Raw genomic sequence first — 18,696 nt, 5'->3', positions numbered from 1 at the left:
ACTGTAAAGCACTTTGAGCATTTGGAAAAGTGCTATATAAATGTAATTAATAATAATAATAGAAGAGAGCATTTAACGGATTGGACCTCAGCATGTTGTATTTTGGTGTATAAAATGAATACTTTCAAAAAGTTATCTTTCATTAAAAAGTTTGCTAGCATGATACTAGGAATAAGGAATGTTTACAGTTTTACTGACATCTGGGGAGTATTTCATGAGGCAGGATCATAGTGTTAGCTGGATAACTGTGCTGAATAAAACCGGAAACAGCTTTTTTTTATTTCAGTCTATATGTTCCAGATTTGGGTTCCAGGTTTTACTCACTGTAGTTATCCAGCTAACTCAGTAATCCTGCTTTCTGATACATGGCCCAGTTGGTCAAAAAATAGCAATACGATTCTTTAAGACCTCATGGAAAGACTTGTTTCCGCAATTAATGCTTTATATATATTTTTGTTTTGTTTTATAATTATGGCTTCCTGATTAGTTTTTACAGTAGCTGACAGATATAGCAAATGGCTTGTAACATATTTGCTAAAGTTAAGACAGTTGTGTACATATGTTGCCATGGTAACTGACCACTTCTGACACTTAGGCATACAGCTGCAAAGTAGCCTTGCTGTTCCTTGGGAACTCCCTTAGACATTAAATGAAACAATTAATCTTTTTTTATATAATTCAATATTTGGTAGCCTCATTCTTTGTTTTGTTTGAACTAAGTATTTTGTATATGAGGATATGTCAGTTATTTATAGATTATATGCAGAAAGTAAATTAATAAGCTAGCAGAAAAAAAACATTTATGCTGAATAATTAGGTAATAATAATTATAGAGTAAATGTGTGTTTATTTTTATTTAATTCATTTTTAATGACAAATCCAATATTGCAGCAAAGGCTCTGCATGGGGTATGTAGTATGTTGCCAAATAAATAAGAATTGGTCATTATTTTTATTTATATACACATATGGCTTTTTGCCCCTATCTTTGATTTCCCCTCAGTCAAAAACTTTATTTTCAAAAATGCTGACAAAAATATTGATATACTTTTGGAATACTCTAACTAAGACATGCCCATTTGTATAAATTTGGTTGTATTTAGATTTTTTGCCAGTGGAAAGGCGTTACTTTAAGTTTAGCGCTCTTGTTTTGCATCAGAGCTTTATATCGATAGAGCTTTATTGTGTATGCTTTCATATGGGTTTGGTTGATAGAGATGAACCTGTTGCCCGCAGAGTATGAAAAGTGCATCAATGTAATTGCCTTGTAAACTGAAAAGGTAATGCAATTTTCAGTAACTAACAAATTTAATAGTCAAAATTAATAGAAAAGTAAAAAGTGCAGATTATAAATATTTTACACATGCATCCAGCTGCTCTGAAAGTCACCTTTTCGCAGCCCAGATCTGGCCCACATCCACCATTGAGATATGGCCCAGATGCCACATCTAATCCAGAGATGCCATAAGGCCAAATCTCAGCCAACAGACAAGGTTCAGTTTAGGCCTAATGGCTCTCACCTAAATAGGGTATAGCAATCAAATCTGTGGTTTCATTTTTGCATGTGCAGAGAGGAGCCATTCTTACATCTTCACAGCTTAATCGATTCAGATAAGCGTATCTTAACTTGATTTGTTTCTGCTGTTGCTAGTTAGGGAACATAGTTGTGTGTAATTTAGGTAATCTTTTTTAAAACTTGTCTCGACTGTTGCTAGTCAGCAAGCTTAGTTGTGCGTTAGCTGAGAATATCTGTAGTTGACTTGCTGTTGTTAGTTAGTTAAAGGCGTTAGTGAAACTGTGTGTGGGGGTTGGTGTTTAACTGCCCCGTATTGTTGAGCTAATTTCGAGTAGCTTCACCTGGTGCTATTTAAGTGGTGTTCATCTGTGGTTCAACAGTGTGCATCTGATTGTGTCGTCGCTTCTGCCGTCCCCCGCGATTCAGATAAGCGTATCTTAACTTGATTTGTTTCTGCTGTTGCTAGTTAGAGAACATAGTTGTGTGTAATTTAGGTAATCTTTTTTAAAACTTGTCACTAGCAACTTTGTCCTCTTGTCTCCAAACCAGCACGCTCCTCACCCCCCTGCCCATGGCTGACCGAGTCACTACGCTCCAGCAGAACATCACTGCGGGCTGCTGAGAGGAAGTGGAGAAAATCCCGATCCTCTGATGACCTGACCGCATACCATACCCTGCTGGCGACTTTTACATCTGCCCTCACGTCTGCAAAAGCCTCTTTTTTCCAATCCAAGATCAGTGTGTCTCTAATCCACGTAAACTATTCTCCACCTTCTCATTCCTCCTCCACCCCCACCTCCCTCTTCCCTCTCCGCAGATGACTTTCTGGCCGCCTTTGAAGGAAAGGTGGCTACAATCCGGAACTCCTTCGCCCATCCAGTGAGCCCCCCAACCCCCCAGGACAAACCCACAGCTACACTGACCTCCTTTGAAATGCTGGAGGACTCCGATGTACTACAACTCATCACCTCTCATCGCGCAACCACCTGCCCACTTGACCCCATCCCATCTAAAGTTCTCCAATCCATCTCCAGCGAGCTCCTTCCCTATCTGTCTTCCATTGTTAATTCCTCTCTCTCCTCTGGTCATGTTCCCTCTGTTTTTAAGATGGCACGTGTTACCCCACTACTCAAAAAACCCACCTTAGACCCCTCCGATGTAACAAATTATCGACCCGTATCCCTTCTACCCTTTCTGTCCAAAACCCTTGAACGAGCAGTTCTTAAACAATTAACCTCTTTTCTCCATCAGAACAACCTGCTAGACCCTCACCAGTCTGGCTTCCGATCCGGGCACTCAACAGAGACTGCACTCCTAGCTGTGACGGAGGCACTTGCCACTGCAAGAGCCTCACGCCTTTCCTCTGTCCTGATCCTTCTTGACCTGTCTGCAGCTTTTGACACGGTCAACCATAAAATACTCCTCCCCACCTTGGCTGGGATGGGAATTGCCGGGACTGCCCTGTCTTGGTTCGCTTCCTATCTTGCAGATAGGACCTACCGGGTCACCTGGAAGGGGTCTGCCTCTGCCTCTCATCCACTTGTTACGGGAGTGCCGCAGGGATCTGTACTGGGTCCTCTGCTGTTCTCCTTATACACCAGATCTCTTGGTTCAGTCATTAATTCACATGGTTTTTCCTATCATTGTTATGCAGATGACACACAACTCTTCTTTTCTTTCCCCCCCTCGGCCACACAGGTCAATGATAAGATCTCTTCCTGCCTGGCTGACATCTCCACCTGGATGGCCAGCCACCATCTGAAGCTCAACCTCAACAAAACTGAGCTGCTCTTCTTCCCGTACAAGACCTCCTTGCTTCGTGAACTCTCAATCACAGTTGATGGCACCACAGTGACTGCCTCTCACTCTGCCAAGAGCTTAGGGGTGGTCCTGGACGACCAACTGGACCTCAAGGAGCACATCAAGGCAACATCACGGTCCTGCAGATTCCTCCTATACAACATCAGGAGGATTCGACCATACCTGACGACGCACTCCACCAAGCTGCTCGTCCAGGCTATGGTGACCTCTCGCCTTGATTATTGCAACTCTCTCCTTGCAAACCTGCCAGCTTGTGCCATACAGCCACTACAGATGATCCAGAATGCCGCTGCCCGACTCATCTACAACCTCCCCAAATTCTCCCACGTCACTCCTCTGCTGCGATCACTTCACTGGCTACCGGTCGCTGCCAGGATCCGATTCAAAGCCCTGACCCTTGCCTACACTGTCGCCAACAGGACAGCACCCATCTACTTGCAGGACATGACTCAATTCTATGTGCCTGCTCGACCACTCCGCTCTGCGGCAGCAGGGCGTCTTGTAACCCCTCCCACCCGCCAAAAGGGATCACAGAGCTTCTCCACCCTAGCTCCCCAGTGGTGGAACGAACTCCCCGTCCCTCTCCAAACCTCCCCCTCACTATCCATCTTCCGCCGTGGCCTGAAGACTCATCTCTTCAGACTATACCTAGAATAACCACCACCACGCTGTATATTTAAAAAAAAAAAAAAAACCCTTTTTCCTGTCACTTGTTACATGTTGCCCCATCCCTGCACTTCTTGGTAAATTGTATTTGTCCTAATACTGTAGCTTATTCTTCTGCCTAGTTTGGCTTTGCAGATGTTAGACCAGGATAGTGTTCATTGTTCTCGGCTAGAAATAGCTGTACAAAATAAGTAATTGTACCTTACTGAACCCGTGTTCAGCAGTTGTCTACGATCATGAAAATGCACTTTTTGTACGTCGCTTTGGATAAAAGCGTCTGCCAAATGAATGTAATGTAATGTAATGTAATGTAATCTTTGCTTGGAATTCACTACGGACCTTACAGAGACACACATTAGCTTTCAACAATTGTGTAACTTGTAAAGGTATTTTTTTTTACTCATGAATGAATTTAGGGAATACTTACTCCTATCAATTATTTACTATTAACTTTCTTTTTTTTTGCTTTGACGGCATGGTGTAGGTTATGCTAATTATAAAAATGAGATCCTGTAGAAATGTATCGCAACTGCAAGCTGTGAGTCTTGACACAACGTGAAAATTGAGTTATTTTTAATTATTAAAAAATTAGTTTATAATGGGAATGACTCCTCAGAAATAGTTAATTCATCACTGACTGAATAAATGAGTAACCAAAACAGGTGCCTTTTAATCTTTCACCTCTCCCCCATTTTATAATGATCAAACAATTACTAATTTCATACACAGATGTGACCTAAATCTGAAAAAAAAACTGATGTTTGTCCAGCCTTTGTGCGGTCTCTGTAAGGTTGTCTGCATACGAGTGGGACATCATCAATCCTTATCGACAGGAAATAATTTGCCCCCCAGCCACAAAGGAAATTGTGATTGCATCATTTACCATGATTGTGTGCACAAGCAGGGTACCACGGAGAGTTGGAGCATCATTAAAGATGAAAAACCTCACAGAGGTGCTAACAGAGTCTCATGATTACTTTATATTTCATAAAAAACACGTTTTCAACGTACAAAAATGCCAAGTTACTCAAAAGTATTGATATCAAAATGACGCCAAGTTATGGTACTATAAACAATATAGGCTATCTTGCCTCACCGAAATTAAATAAGATGTATTCCAAAGCAATGCTACCCAATATTTCCTCAGTTCTTGTGCTGTTTATTTTCAATGAAATAACAAGCCTTTTTTTAAAAACATGTCTCAAAGTAGGCTAGCCAAGGCTACTATTTTATCGACTACATTTTATGAGAAAACGATAGCCTATATCTACTTAGCCAACGTATATCAGCACTTTCTCTTTCAAGCAGTCGTTAGAAAATGTCACGGTAAAGAAATCAGCATCTAGGGCTAAAACAACGCATTTTGGGAAATTTAGTAAAATAAAATTGCCATATCAAACACTTTCTTTCAAACTAAACTGTTTAGAATAAAATCGAAACGAAAACAAAATTTTATTAAAAATATGGAAAGAAAGTGCTTGATTCTTAGGCTATTAAATATTCTGTGGGAAAATGCTCTGTCTATAGCCTACTTTTTAAACTGGAAAAGGACATTCAATTAAAATAAAATAATGTGCTAATATATGAACTGCGGGTCGCCTGTTTTCATTTTGGGTAGGCTCTACTAACCGTCAGCTGTTTTCGGTACGATTTTTCGGTACACTAGGTCGAACCCCCCCCCCCCCTCCCCCCCACCGCTCGACAAGTGCTGCACCCCCCCCTTCACCGCTCGACACGTGCTGCACCATTCCACCCACGCACCCACCCCACTCGCCGACATGCAATCCCCCCCCCTACCCCACCGACCGACGCCAAGCATAGTTACGCTACTGATTCGGTGACCAAATCTTTTTTAGTGAACTGATTCTGCTGATTCAGTGCACTGAAAAGAACTGTTTTGCCCATCACTAACACAGAGCTCCTCTCTACACAGAGCCTATACAAAGTTCACTGCTGCTATGCCACACAACACAGTCTTGCCATCGTCACAGCCACTATGTCCACAGGGATCTATTATCTATTGTCATATATTCTCAATAAAATAAAGTTTGCAATTCTCAGATTCGGATCAACACATTATTCTCACCATAACTAAACACACATTTACTGGACATTCACACATAAGCACATATTACTGATTATAAAAGGACATTTCTAACTTCTAGCTTACTACAGTGGGGCTAACTAGCCAGTTAACTAGCTGCTACAGCGGGGCTAACTAGCCAGTTAAGCCTGGTGCACACTAGAGGATTTTCACATCTTAACTGATTTTAAAAACGTGGGAGACCACAGACATAACAACAAATTTAACCGATTTTTAATATTTTAATCGCAAGAATGCACACACCAGACAATTCAGTCAAGACGCAGGACCACACACTTGGCGTTTATACTAAACGATTTCAGAGTGGCGATTCCAGGGACTTTTTTTTATTTCCGCAAGCTGATTCCCCGTCTCCATGGAGACTACACTGCCGGCAACGTTACAATAATTACATTATACATAATACAATAATATTGATACTTTTGTTGATATGTGCAGTTGCCTAACCACATCGAGTATAAAACAATTTTGTCTGCAGAGAACTTCTTCGGTTTCGGCAAGCCAAAAGAAATTAGGTTGGGGACACTTCCCGGTCAGCTCGCTCTCATTGGCTATTGCGGGTTTATGCTCAATATTCCATCGCTGTTCCTTTCACACTACAAGATTCCAAGTCGTAAATATCAAACATGCTTGATATTTACGATTTGAGATCGGGGAGACTCCGATCCAGTCGGTAACATTAATATTATGTCTGTAAACCCCTCACACTACAGATAATCGGTTCAGACTAGCCTCAAATCGGGAACGCCCCCCGCGGTCAGAGCCGGGCGGCCCTATATGCTCACTGCGCAAGTTGCATAGGGCCCCGCCTCCCCCTCGTGTCAAAGCGGGTATCAATGTTTACAACTTAGATGAGAGGATGACGCGGAACTATCCTTCTGGTCATGAAAAGAGAAAAAAAAAACACAATGAGAGTGAATTGCGGGAACAGCAATCAGGTAAACTTGTGTTCTCTCCTCTCCAAGTTTGATGTCAGCAAATAACAGTAACGTTAAGTTGATGTGCTAGCTTGCAGTGCATCTAGTCTGTCTATCTTGCTAACCTAGCTGGGCAGTGCATCTCTTGGTCTGTCTGTGTCTTGCTTGCTTGCCAGCCACTTCCAGGGCTGTGTTCTGTGACTTTGTGCCTGACAAAAGTGAGAGTGAAATATGTAAGGAATTAATCACGATGGGCTGTCCCGTATTATTTTACCGTTGTCAAGCAAAACTCTCATTGTTACTGCTATTTGGACCGTTGATATGCAAAAACCTCTGGTTGTTTATTCTATGAAAACAACAGTTCCATCGAGAAAAATAGTTCCTCCTCGTTTTATACCAATAATTAGCACCAATTTTTGTCATTTTTGCATTACATTATTTAAGAAAACTGCATGAAACCATAACTCAATCAAATTAATCTCCCTAGCCCTGTCTTGCTTTTTAAAATGTTGCGGTCTCGCAGTGTAGACATGGCGTTTCTCCAAGACCCTCTGAAACCGGGTTTGAATGCCAGCTATCTATAGGTTCACCGTCACTTGTCAGTGTTGTCACCTGGCCTATATTAAAATTCTGGGTTTTAGGTCAGAATGGTGTCACGGCATGCTTGTTATCCCAGCTAGCTAGCTAGCTAGCTAACTATTGAATTGTATTCAAAACAGCGGTTAATATAAACGCAATCGTTTACAAAGATACAGATAAAAATGTGTCCCGTAGCCATGACTTAAATATGGAACGCCTATATTCTACTGTCAAAATAAGGGACGATTCCATATTTTGTGGTATGGTTGGCATTCCTAAATGAAGCCAGTAACTGGGACTGTAATTCAACGCTGCCATCAGTTGCGAAATTAGACATTGAAAAGGGGAGGGTAACAAAAGGAAGTGTCCCTTTATAATTAATTAATCACGGCCTAAAGTGAGCTATTGCTTTTATAAAACGGTCACCAAGTATGGCAATATGAAAGTAATAGACGCACTCCAAAACATTTTTTTTTCCTCAGACGCGGAGTGATACTGAATTGTGCAAAGGAATTAGACGTCATAGCCGAGGTATATGGTTAATATACCACGGCTATAAACCAATCAGATTGCTTGATTTGGGATACGTGTTTTATAATGCTTAATTATTACGTCTGATAAACGCCAAGGGACAACTGTACTTATAAACTGCAGCTCAGAAAAGATAACCGCGTCGCGCCTGAACATGCGTATGCACGAAATGAAACTCGCGCTTTCCAGCAGCAACCTCTGTTGTCTTGTACAGACAATATATCGGCGTGATGGCATTCCTCATAGGCGCACATCATTTTAAAACAAGACAATGATTATCTAGTCTCTCAGTCAAGGTTTAGTTACAACTCTGGACTAATGCAAGATGGAAAGCAATGGATTGACATTGACTACTGATTAATTATTCTTATTCTTAGACCGACAGATAGAGCAAACTGTTTTAAAGGAGGGAGGATTGTAGTGGGAGCACTGTGGTGTCAGGTGTGACAGTGTGACAATGGCAAATGGTTTACATGGCTCCCGGGTCAGGTAGGAGGGCCCCTTGGCAGAATTTTGCTTAGGGCCCCAGGGAGGTCAGGACCGGCTCAGGTCAGGAGCGAATCGGGCACAAAATTGGCCCAATTATCCTCTAGTGTGGGGCTAGCATTAGCTAGTGACTACATGATATAAGCATGTAGGCTACTTGTATTTCCTAACATTTAGCAATCTCATACACACACTCTACTAGCATCATTGACATCCTTGTATTCTTATACATCCACTGTACTAATGCAATATCACTTTTGTGCAAATTTAGACGTCGTTGCTCACCTGAAATCACAACACATACAGTACATCGTGGTTAGCCAATTTGTAACCTGGCGCGTACATCATGGTTAGCCAACTGTAACCTGGCGCACTCTGTCTACTACTGTCTTCACACATCAGTTCATTTAAAAAAATAAATAAAACCAGAGTAACGATAACAGCATCTTTTACTGCTACCACAGAGTGAATGCGATGATAAGAAAATTTTCGGTTATACTGACCTATAAAACGCTATTCCAAAAGCAAAATTAGACATGTTATACATTGTCAGAAAGCTTATACTCTCACCTACTGAACAGATGAATTTTCAATCAAGCCAGTCTGTACTAAAAAGGGCGACAATGCCATAAACGACGTGTGGTATTACGCACAGCTATTTTGGGAGGCACCCAAGCATCACAAATGCGCGTATATTTCACAAACGGATTGTCCAAGACAATATATGACCACTCAGTCTCAGAAGGGACAACTCTACGTGTAAAACCAATGGTATGGTTGTGTATTTATTCAATATTTAGTCCCAGATATTGACTGTAGAATGACATGGTATCATTTTTGAAAACGTTGTCTCGTTTATTTCGTTATTCAGTGAGCAGCGTTTTCACTGCTGTATTGGTATATCTTAGGGCTATTGTCGGGTTTATCTTGTTGCTATGACGGAATTTTTGAGTGGTGAAAGAATATTTTTTATGAATGACAATATTGTCCATTATGTCATGGGTGGGGGGTGTAGTTGCAGATGAGACTGCAGGGAAGGGGTGCGTGTTAAATGAACGACCAGAGCGACAATGGTGGCGTGGCGAAATTCCGTATTCGGCATAGTTGTCATGTATCGTCTACTAATGAAACTAAAACAAAGCGTTTCTGTTTTTAACTCATACTTTGGTTGAGGTAGCACTGAGTGTCTGAGTTCAGTAATCTCGGCACGCCGGCGTGCCGACCACTAGGGGCTTTGCTAAGACGTTAAAATAACAACTTCCGGTTATGCCACATCCACTTCCGGTTTAAGCCCCGCCCATTCTGAGTACGGATACGGATACAGATAATTTTGTTGGTTGAACAAATACAGATACAGATAATGGTGTACTCGCTCATCCCTGGTTTTTAGCAGAATGGGCATGTAGGTGAAGTTTGACATGATCACAGACTATAGTGCAAAGTAAAAAAAGTGACCATGAGCGAGATGAGTTTCTTTATCGAACGGTTTATACTGTATAACAGTCAGTATAAGGAATCACTCGTTAAAGTGGTGGGTGAAGGAACGTATGATAATATGTAGGAAATCTATTGCACTAATGTACTTTTCTCATGTTCAGTACTAGTAGTCATAATTATGATTGAGTCAATTTAAAATGTAATGTAATGATTAAATGGAGAGTTTCAGACATACGTAGTAACTGTTTGTGTTGGAGCCAAATCTCTTATGAGTTATTGTAAATATCCCAGATAGCAAACAATCATTGAAACTATATTAAATCAACATTCCTCTGTCAACGTTAATTTAATTGAATCTAATTAATTGATGTTGATTCTTTATCACTTTTGCACCCTCCGTTAATATTGAAACAACGTTGAAATCATAACTAAAGATCAACGGGACTTCAGTGGTATTTCAACCAATATTAAACCACAGCAAATTATTATTAATACTTCAAAATACTGTGAAAAAATATGTCCTGCTTTATCTACAGCCAGGATAAATGTTATGAAATATATCTATATCCCTATATTGGTAAATTGACTGGATTTATTAAATATTATTAAACAATAGTCTCTATCTAATATATAAACGACAACGGACAACTTTACATCAGTTTAAAAAAAACAAGTTTATTTAGTTGAATTTTATTCTTTGATATTTTTTTGATAATTCACTCCTACACTGTTTGGCGTCCAGCCCCACCTATCCGGTCTGGAGCGTAGCGGAGCCATTTTTGTACTGCCTGGGCAAAGGCAAATTCAGTGACTGCCCCTGCCCTCATTTGCTGAGTCAGGGCATCTAAAACAGAAAACATAGAAGCAAAAAAATAAAGTTATACATTTCAGATTAAAAAAAGGTTCAATAGAAATTGCACTTAGAAGTGGAATAGGCCTCCGTGTTTAGTAGCCTCAAGGGCAGGTTTCGTCTCAACATTGGTGCACCTTAAGATGCATTTGATATATCCACCTATTTTGTTTGTTTTATGGTCTGTCGTGAGTTCATATTTATCTTTTCCACACATAGTATTGCAATTAAAGTTAGTGTCCACGATTCTAATCCAATACACTTTCTGTAAAATTCAGCGAATTGCTCCTCACGGTCTTCTAGCTCAGTGGTTCTCAACCTCGGTCCTGGTGGTCCACTGTGTATGCTGGTTTTTGCTCCAACCACAGTTGCAATGTCAGAATTTTAACAAACTGTTCATTTTTCATAATTAGGTGCTTTTCATGTTAAGAGGAATTATTTACTCTCTTAAGCCACATTATGTCAGAAATTGCTGTGTATGGCATGAAGAATAAAATCCCATGGTGTTATCGTGTTGCTTTTTAAGTGATTGCAAACAAACAACCATTCCCGATGAAGCTGCTCGATTTGACATATTGCACGTGTATGTGGTGTGAAAACTCTGGGAGGAGTAGCGGTCCAAAAATGGGTGGAATAAAGAATAATATGTGAGATAGTAGTGGGATTGCCAAAGGCAACCACACTAATGAATCCAAATGACAGGATATTGGTGTTTGAAATTACAATTACGATGTGCTGAAACTCCCTTTTCCAAAACATACCTTCAGGAGATAACCCCTGGAAGGGATTGAGTGCAGGAGATGAAATTCCTACAGACTCCAATTGCTGAGGAGGTTGTAGATATGTGTAGGTTTGGGGAGAGAACTGGAAGTCATCATGTGATCGGAAGGGTGAAGGGTGGACGCTGGTGTAGGGCTGGAGCTGTGGAGGGGACTGGCAGCTGATTGAGGCATGAGGTTGGGAGCTGGTAGAGGGATGGGGGGGGAGACTGCAGAGTGGTGGAGGCTGTTTGGTGTAAAAAAAAAAAAAGTTTGTGAAAATAACAGGGGGTTACAGGCTATTATGCAGGGGGCTACAGGCTATTATGCTTATGAATATTAGATTCTCCACAAAGGCTTACTTTGTTACACACACACACACATCACAATATTCTATACCTGGAAACAAAACTCTAGGAGCCTGGGGATATTTGTTTTTTTTGGGTTGGTCGTCCTCAGAATCTGACTCATTGTAGAGGGGATTTGGTCTAAAAGTAAACGTGAACATACCATTAAACGTTTATTTTCATTTTTTTCACCTTAAGTTTCAGTAACATTCAAAACTTTGGAATCACTGAAAAATTCTGAAACAAAATCCCATTTGTTCAATTAAGGTAACATAAAATTGATCAGAAATATAGTGTAGACATTGCTAATGTTGTAAATGATGGATGATTTTAATGGATTATCTACATTGATGTATAAAGGCCCATTTTCTGTAACCATCACTCCTGTTTCCCAGCAAAGAATAGATTCAAGTACAAAGTACAAAGTTGTTATTTGAAGCGGAAATCATTCTTTTGAATGTCTTGACTGTAATTTCTATTCATTTTGAAACTAATTTGATGGATAAAACTTTTTCATGAAAAATACGACATTTGAGTGATTCCAAACTTTTGAACTGTAGTGTATGTTCATTGTCTATGGTAGGAGACACTACAGTATGTGCACATACTGTAGCATACACAAGCTTGTACACACACAAGCCAGAAACATAAATTGTTGAAATGGCAGCTTATCATTGTAGAAATTGGACATTCGGTATTACCTTGTTTTTTTTTCAGATTTCTCTGGCTGTTTTCTTCCTCAGACTGTATGTCTGTAGTATCACAGAGTTCTTTTAGATACCTCTGCATACTCCTCTCCGCTTCCTCAAAAGTGTCTACAAGTACAGACTTACTGTCAGGCACAGAGAAATTTTGACATGCAAAGGTTTTTACTATATAAAAATGTCATAAAACCAATTTTGATAACACCCACCACGGCTTATGAGGAGCCTGTTCGTATGTGTGCCATCCGTCAGTAGGCTAATCTCTCCTCTTAATTGCTGTATGGACCTTGGCTGTTTCTTTAGGGGGATTTGGGGCCCATAAAACCTTTTCCCCTTTTACCCAGGTATTCGGGACAATTTCTGTGCCAACACCGCTAAACTGCACAATGCACCACTGCTTCATTTTTTGTTTGTTTTGATTTTTTTTTTTTGGGGGGGGGGGGGGGGGGTATACAAAGGCTGTCTAGGATAGATAGAAGAACAGTACACAGAACAATAAAAAAAAGAGTTAAATGTATTGCTTGAACTAAATAAAAAGTATAAGTAGAAAATATCTAAAGGTAACAATTATTGACTTGGCTAGAAAACCTCTGCCCTGAAGAACACGAACTGATTAATTTTGACATGATTTCTTACTGGCTATGTATGATGGGCATGGCAATGAATGCTGTTTTGTCAAGGCAAAGGAAATATTTCTGATTAATATGTTGGAGCTTGGCCACACCAAGACTGTTGTTCAACTCCCATACTCGGTAACATCCAATGGTGGATGATGGTAGGGGATACTGGAAATAAGACAATATTGTGAACAATAGCAATGTCATGTACAATTTGCACAGTTATCCCCGTTCCCTGAAGACACGGTGTACTTTTCAGTAACTACCTTTCTGTACTGTTCTGCATGGCCTATATGAGGCACCAATGGACCATCATATTGCAAATGCATTAATTTGTGTGCTTTCTTTAGTTCTGATGCCTCAACATCAGGTATTTCTGAAAGCCTTTTCACAACTTGTTGTAAAGGTAAGTGAGGCTTGCGCAAGAGATGTTTAATTTTCCCTAAGTAATTTTCATAAGGAAATGCTGTGATGTTATCTAAAGGCTCAAAGAGTCGATATTCCTCTGCCAGGTGCGTTAGCTCGTGGACATTGTAGGTCATTTCATCCCTACCATATAGCTGTCCAAAGTGACAAACAAATGATACCAGGAACTCATGGGCACAGTCTACCATTTCCTATGATGTACCAGGAGATAAAAGCAGATGCATTGCCACAGAAAACAACATGAAGTTGTCATACAACTCAACAGGAATGCTATTCCTAAGCACTACAGGGCCTGCATACAACATGAAATACCGGAGTTCCGTTGCTTTCCATCTGGCAATTTCTGATAGCTCTCTGGGTTTGCGGCTAAATTCAACTGGCGTGTCCTGCTGGAAGACCCAGTTGCAACCAATTTTTAACTTTCTAGCTGATGTCTTGATGGCTTCAGTATTTCTAGATAACCCTCCTTCCTCATGATGCCATCTATTTTCTGAAGTGCACCAGTCCCTTTTCCAGCAAAACACCCAACACAACATGATGCTGCCACGGTCATGCTTCATAGTTGGGATGGTGTTCTTCAGATTAAAAGCCTCACCCTTTTTCCTACATAGCGCTGATCATTATGGCCAAACAGTTCGTAAAATTGTAAAAACAAAATTTAAAAAAAGCCAAAATAAAGATTGCAGGTGATCACCAGGCCGAAGACCTGTCCTTTTAGAGGAGTGTTCTCTGGTCAGCTGAAACAAAAATTGATCTGTTTGGCCATAATGGTCAGTGCTATGTATGGAGGTAAAAGGGTGAGGCTTTTAATCCAAAGGACACCATCCCAACTAGGAAGCATGAGCAGCATCATGTTGTGGGGATGTTTTGCTGGAAAAGGGACTGGTGCACTTCAGAAAATAGATGGCATCATAAGGAAGATGGATTATCTAGAAATACTGAAGCAACACCTCAAGACATCAGCTAGAAAGTTAAAACGTGGTTGCAACTGGGTCTTCCAGCAGGACAATGGTCCTAAGCATACCTCCATAGTTGTAACAAAATGGCCTAAATACAACAAAGTGAAAGTATTGGAGTGGCCATCACAAAGCCCTGACCTGAATTCCACAGAAGATTTGTGGACTGAACTGAAAAAGCATGTCTGAGCAAGGAAGCCTACAAACCTGACTGAGTTACACTAGTTCTGTCAGGAGGAATGGGCAAAAAGTCTGCCAAAGTATTGTGAGAAGCTTGTGGAAGGTAACACCAAGCGTTTGATTCAAGTTAAGCAATTAAAAGGCAATGCCACCAAATACTAACAAAGTTAATATAAACTTTTGACCCACTGGAATTCTGATACAGCGAATTAAAGTTGAAATAAATATGTCTCTAATTGATTGTTTTAAAATTACCTCTGATGTAAACAAAGTAGGTACCCAAAGTAGGCGGGGGGGGGGGGGAGGGGGGTCTTAGGAACCCGGAAAGTTATGTGCCTACATACCTAATATTTGTCTCTGTCCTAGGACTAGCCCTATTGTTTGTTATTTGTCCAGTGTGTTTTAACTGCAGCGGTTGGAGGGTGGGACCGATAAGGGGCAATGTTTGGGGATTAGCCATAATCAGTAGGACAATAGTAAGAGCGAGCTTATCACCTGGTCCTGAGTTAGCCTGTTAAACGGGCGACATAGCCTAAGCTGGGTTTGAATCACCGTGTGAGTGTGGGTATCACTGTGCCACGGGCACCAGTGAGTAGGCGAGCCTCTTTGTTTCGTATGTCGTGGCTCTGTTGAGCGCGCGCCTCTTTTGATGTTTGGCTCTGAGGAGCGTGCCTCTCACTTTGTACTGGAGTTTACTGGCAGCCCTAGTCCGACTGCACCACTGCCCCAAATTCTCCCATGCCTAAAGATTAAGCTGTTTTACGAATTGCCCCTAAAAATAAAGTTGGCTCCTTTTTTTCTATAAAGTCGTTTGCTGAGTGTTCTGTGCTCATTGTCTGACAATAGACCGGCCTGGTCTACCCCACAAACAAATTAGAATGTTTATTACAGTATTCAATCTATTCTCGTGAATAAGTGAGCCAACGCCATAAGTGAGCCATTCATACATGTATATTGTTGTACACACAACACCATGCGAACACACTGCAACCACTGAATTACACTAGCCAATGAGTAGTTAGCAGAACAGCTCCATTATACTGCCTATCCGCTCCTTCCATAGTCACTGCTGCTGCCAGTCACAAGGCCTGTCTGCACTGGCCTCCAATGTTAGAATGAACTTTCCATGGTGATCAGGACAGGAGAAATGTTGTGCATCTTTACATTAATTGTTGTGTACCTTCAGATGCAAAATGATAAACTGAAGACCCACCTCTTCAGATTGCATCTTGGTTCTCCTCTCATCCCCTACCTGAAGAATCCTTTGTAGTAGTTCAGCTTTTCATAATTTTCCTAGCCATAGGTTTCTCTTCTTAGGACTTATTTTCGATGTAATCTGTATGTGCTCAGCATGTGTATTTAGGCTTTTTGTAAGCATAGTTAATTAGTTAATTTGCCTGACTGCTTCAGTGATGGTACATTCATATCCGCTAGTCTGGGAATTATGTAAACCAGGTCTAGCACTTTCATGAGTTTAAGTGAATGAACTTGTGTTTTCCTCCATTTTAAGTTGCTCTGGATAAGAGCTTCTGTTAAACTAATGTAATTTTTGTCAAGTTTTTCTTAATTTTCCGTGAGCTCCAAGATAATTCAAGTGACTGGATGCAATCCACTCTGTTACCATTGTAATTATGGAATCAACAAGTGTTCAGTTGAAAGCTCTTTGTCTTGACCCATTCTTTTATTTTATTATTTGATTACATCACTTACATTTCCCTGTTTTGATCTTGGTCTCTTAACGCAACCCCCTGTACAATTAATTTAATTTAATCTGATGGGGATTCATAGACAACCACCAAAAGAAAAAAAAGAAAAAAAACCAATGGTAACCCTTTTATATAAATGTGACTCTACTGCGCTTAATAATCCAAAAGGACCCTGCAAGACCAGCAAGCTACATTATGCAACACTGTTTATGCACATTCACAAAAGGATATTCTCTTTTTAGATAGCCTACATTAAGTATAAGGACAGAATGTCTCATTGTTCAATGAAACTGTAACCTCTTCCTTCATGAATCTCACAGAAGAGCACCAAGAGACACCCTGTGTCTATTCAAACTTTTTTTGTTTGGAAACATCACCAACAGCAGTGGATGTGTTGCTCTATATGCCTGTAGCGATAGTTGTCTCACTGACCGTGTGTGGAAACTTGCTTGTGATCATCTCCATCTGTCACTTCAAGCAGCTTCAGACACCAACTAACTTCCTTGTGCTCTCTCTGGCCATGGTGGACTTTCTTGTTGGGGTAATTCTGATGCCCGTCTATTTTCTTACGTGGATAGATCAATGGAGGTGCTTTGATATATTGTATTGCACAAGTTTTAAGTTAGCAGATTATTGCTTTACTTGCATATCAGTTTATAATGTAGCTTTAATTGGATTGGACCGATATCTTGCCCTCTCCAACCCTTTTCACTATTCCATGAAAATTACAGTGAATGTAACTTTGAGGATGATTGTCATACTTTGGTTGTATTCATTAATGTACAATATGGTGCTTTTTTATTTCAATGGAGATTTTACTGACATGAAAGAAAACATCACATGTGGTGAGTGTGTTGGTACATTTAATAAAGTATGGGCTATTGTTGACTTCATAATTGCATTTGTTTTACCATGCTCAATGATTGTAATTATAAACTTGAAAATTTTTGCTATCGCTAAAAAGCATGCAATTAAAATTAGAAGTGTCAGACAGTGCCCAAAAAATGATCATGGTTCTATGGCCTCTGAAAGGAAGGCAGCAAAATCCCTTGGAATTCTAGTGGCAGTCTTCCTTCTGTGTTCAGTACCCTACTATGTAAGTACATTCGTTGAAATCTATTTTAAGAACAAATCTGTCGATCTTGCAATTTCAATTACAGTACCTCTGTTATATTTGAATTCTTCTATCAATCCAATCATTTATGCTCTTTTTTATCCATGGTTTCAGAGGTCTGTTAAACTCATACTAACACTCAGAATATGTGGCTCAGAGTCTTCTATGTTGAATGTGCAACGGGAAACCTAACAATCTCCGATGAACGTCAAATGAATGTGATGTTTATAAACCAGTTTAAATTTTTTCATCCTTGTTTTACACAGATTGTCAAAAAGCCCTCTGCTTGCAGTGTCGAACACACCCAACATAGCATTGATTGCCCTCATGATGTTATTATAACAGTGTTTTTAAACTTCATTACAAATGTACAGTGGACTAAAAAGTCCTTAAAGGCCTTACATATGAACATTCTTTGGAAGTTGTTCTAAAACGTAAATAAATGTTAAATTCCCTGTAAGATGTCGTTCTTTTTTAAAGTTCCTTGTCTTTTTGAAACTTTATGTATGTTTTCACACTTGACAACCCATTGTTCCTACAGTTTGATAAAATTCTACTGTTTTCCTTTCTTGTAATTTTTTATATAATATAATAAAATAAGGTCCTTTTAGAGGTACAAGACATTTTCATGGTGAGCAGCATGAACCAATGAACTTTTCCTACTGTGTAGGGTCATGGATTTTACCTTCAATAGAGGCAAGTGACTCAGTCAGGTCGCAGAGTAATTCAGCAATATAACTTGTATTTGGCCAAATAGGATAAACTGTTCTCAGCACTCATCACAGAGTGTCTCAAACTTCTGTTTACAAGTTCTGCCTCTTATATCTTTCTGTAAGCTATCTTTCTATGAGGTGATTTGCATGGCATGACACTTTCTTACTCCCCCGCCCATACCTACTTTCTGCTTTCCTGAAAACCATTTTTGATTCACTCCAGAAACCCTGACGAAACAACTAGTTTCCTGGCACCTCACGGCAGGGGA

The 18,696-nt window shown here is 40.2% G+C and overlaps 1 protein-coding gene across 1 annotated transcript; it reads left to right on the top strand.

The window, feature by feature from the left end:
- Nucleotides 1–16,778: 16,778 nt before the first annotated feature.
- On the top strand, nucleotides 16,779–18,164 carry LOC118234586 (trace amine-associated receptor 13c-like). Its single transcript, XM_035431219.1, has one exon. It carries the CDS (start codon nucleotides 16,908–16,910, stop codon nucleotides 17,904–17,906), a length of 999 nt encoding a protein of 332 aa, XP_035287110.1. The 5' UTR covers nucleotides 16,779–16,907; the 3' UTR covers nucleotides 17,907–18,164.
- The last annotated feature ends 532 nt before the right edge of the window (nucleotides 18,165–18,696 follow it).

This window comes from Anguilla anguilla, chromosome 8 (assembly GCF_013347855.1).
Source record: "Anguilla anguilla isolate fAngAng1 chromosome 8, fAngAng1.pri, whole genome shotgun sequence".
Taxonomy (NCBI): Eukaryota; Metazoa; Chordata; class Actinopteri; order Anguilliformes; family Anguillidae; genus Anguilla; species Anguilla anguilla.
Note: the sequence above shows the minus strand (reverse complement) of the source record. Positions and strands in the feature narration are given on the sequence as shown.

Excerpts from the sequence above, each read along its gene's own strand:
- LOC118234586 (XM_035431219.1), top strand. The coding sequence starts at position 16,908 with ATGAATCTCACAGAAGAGCACCAAGAGACACCCTGTGTCTATTCAAAC.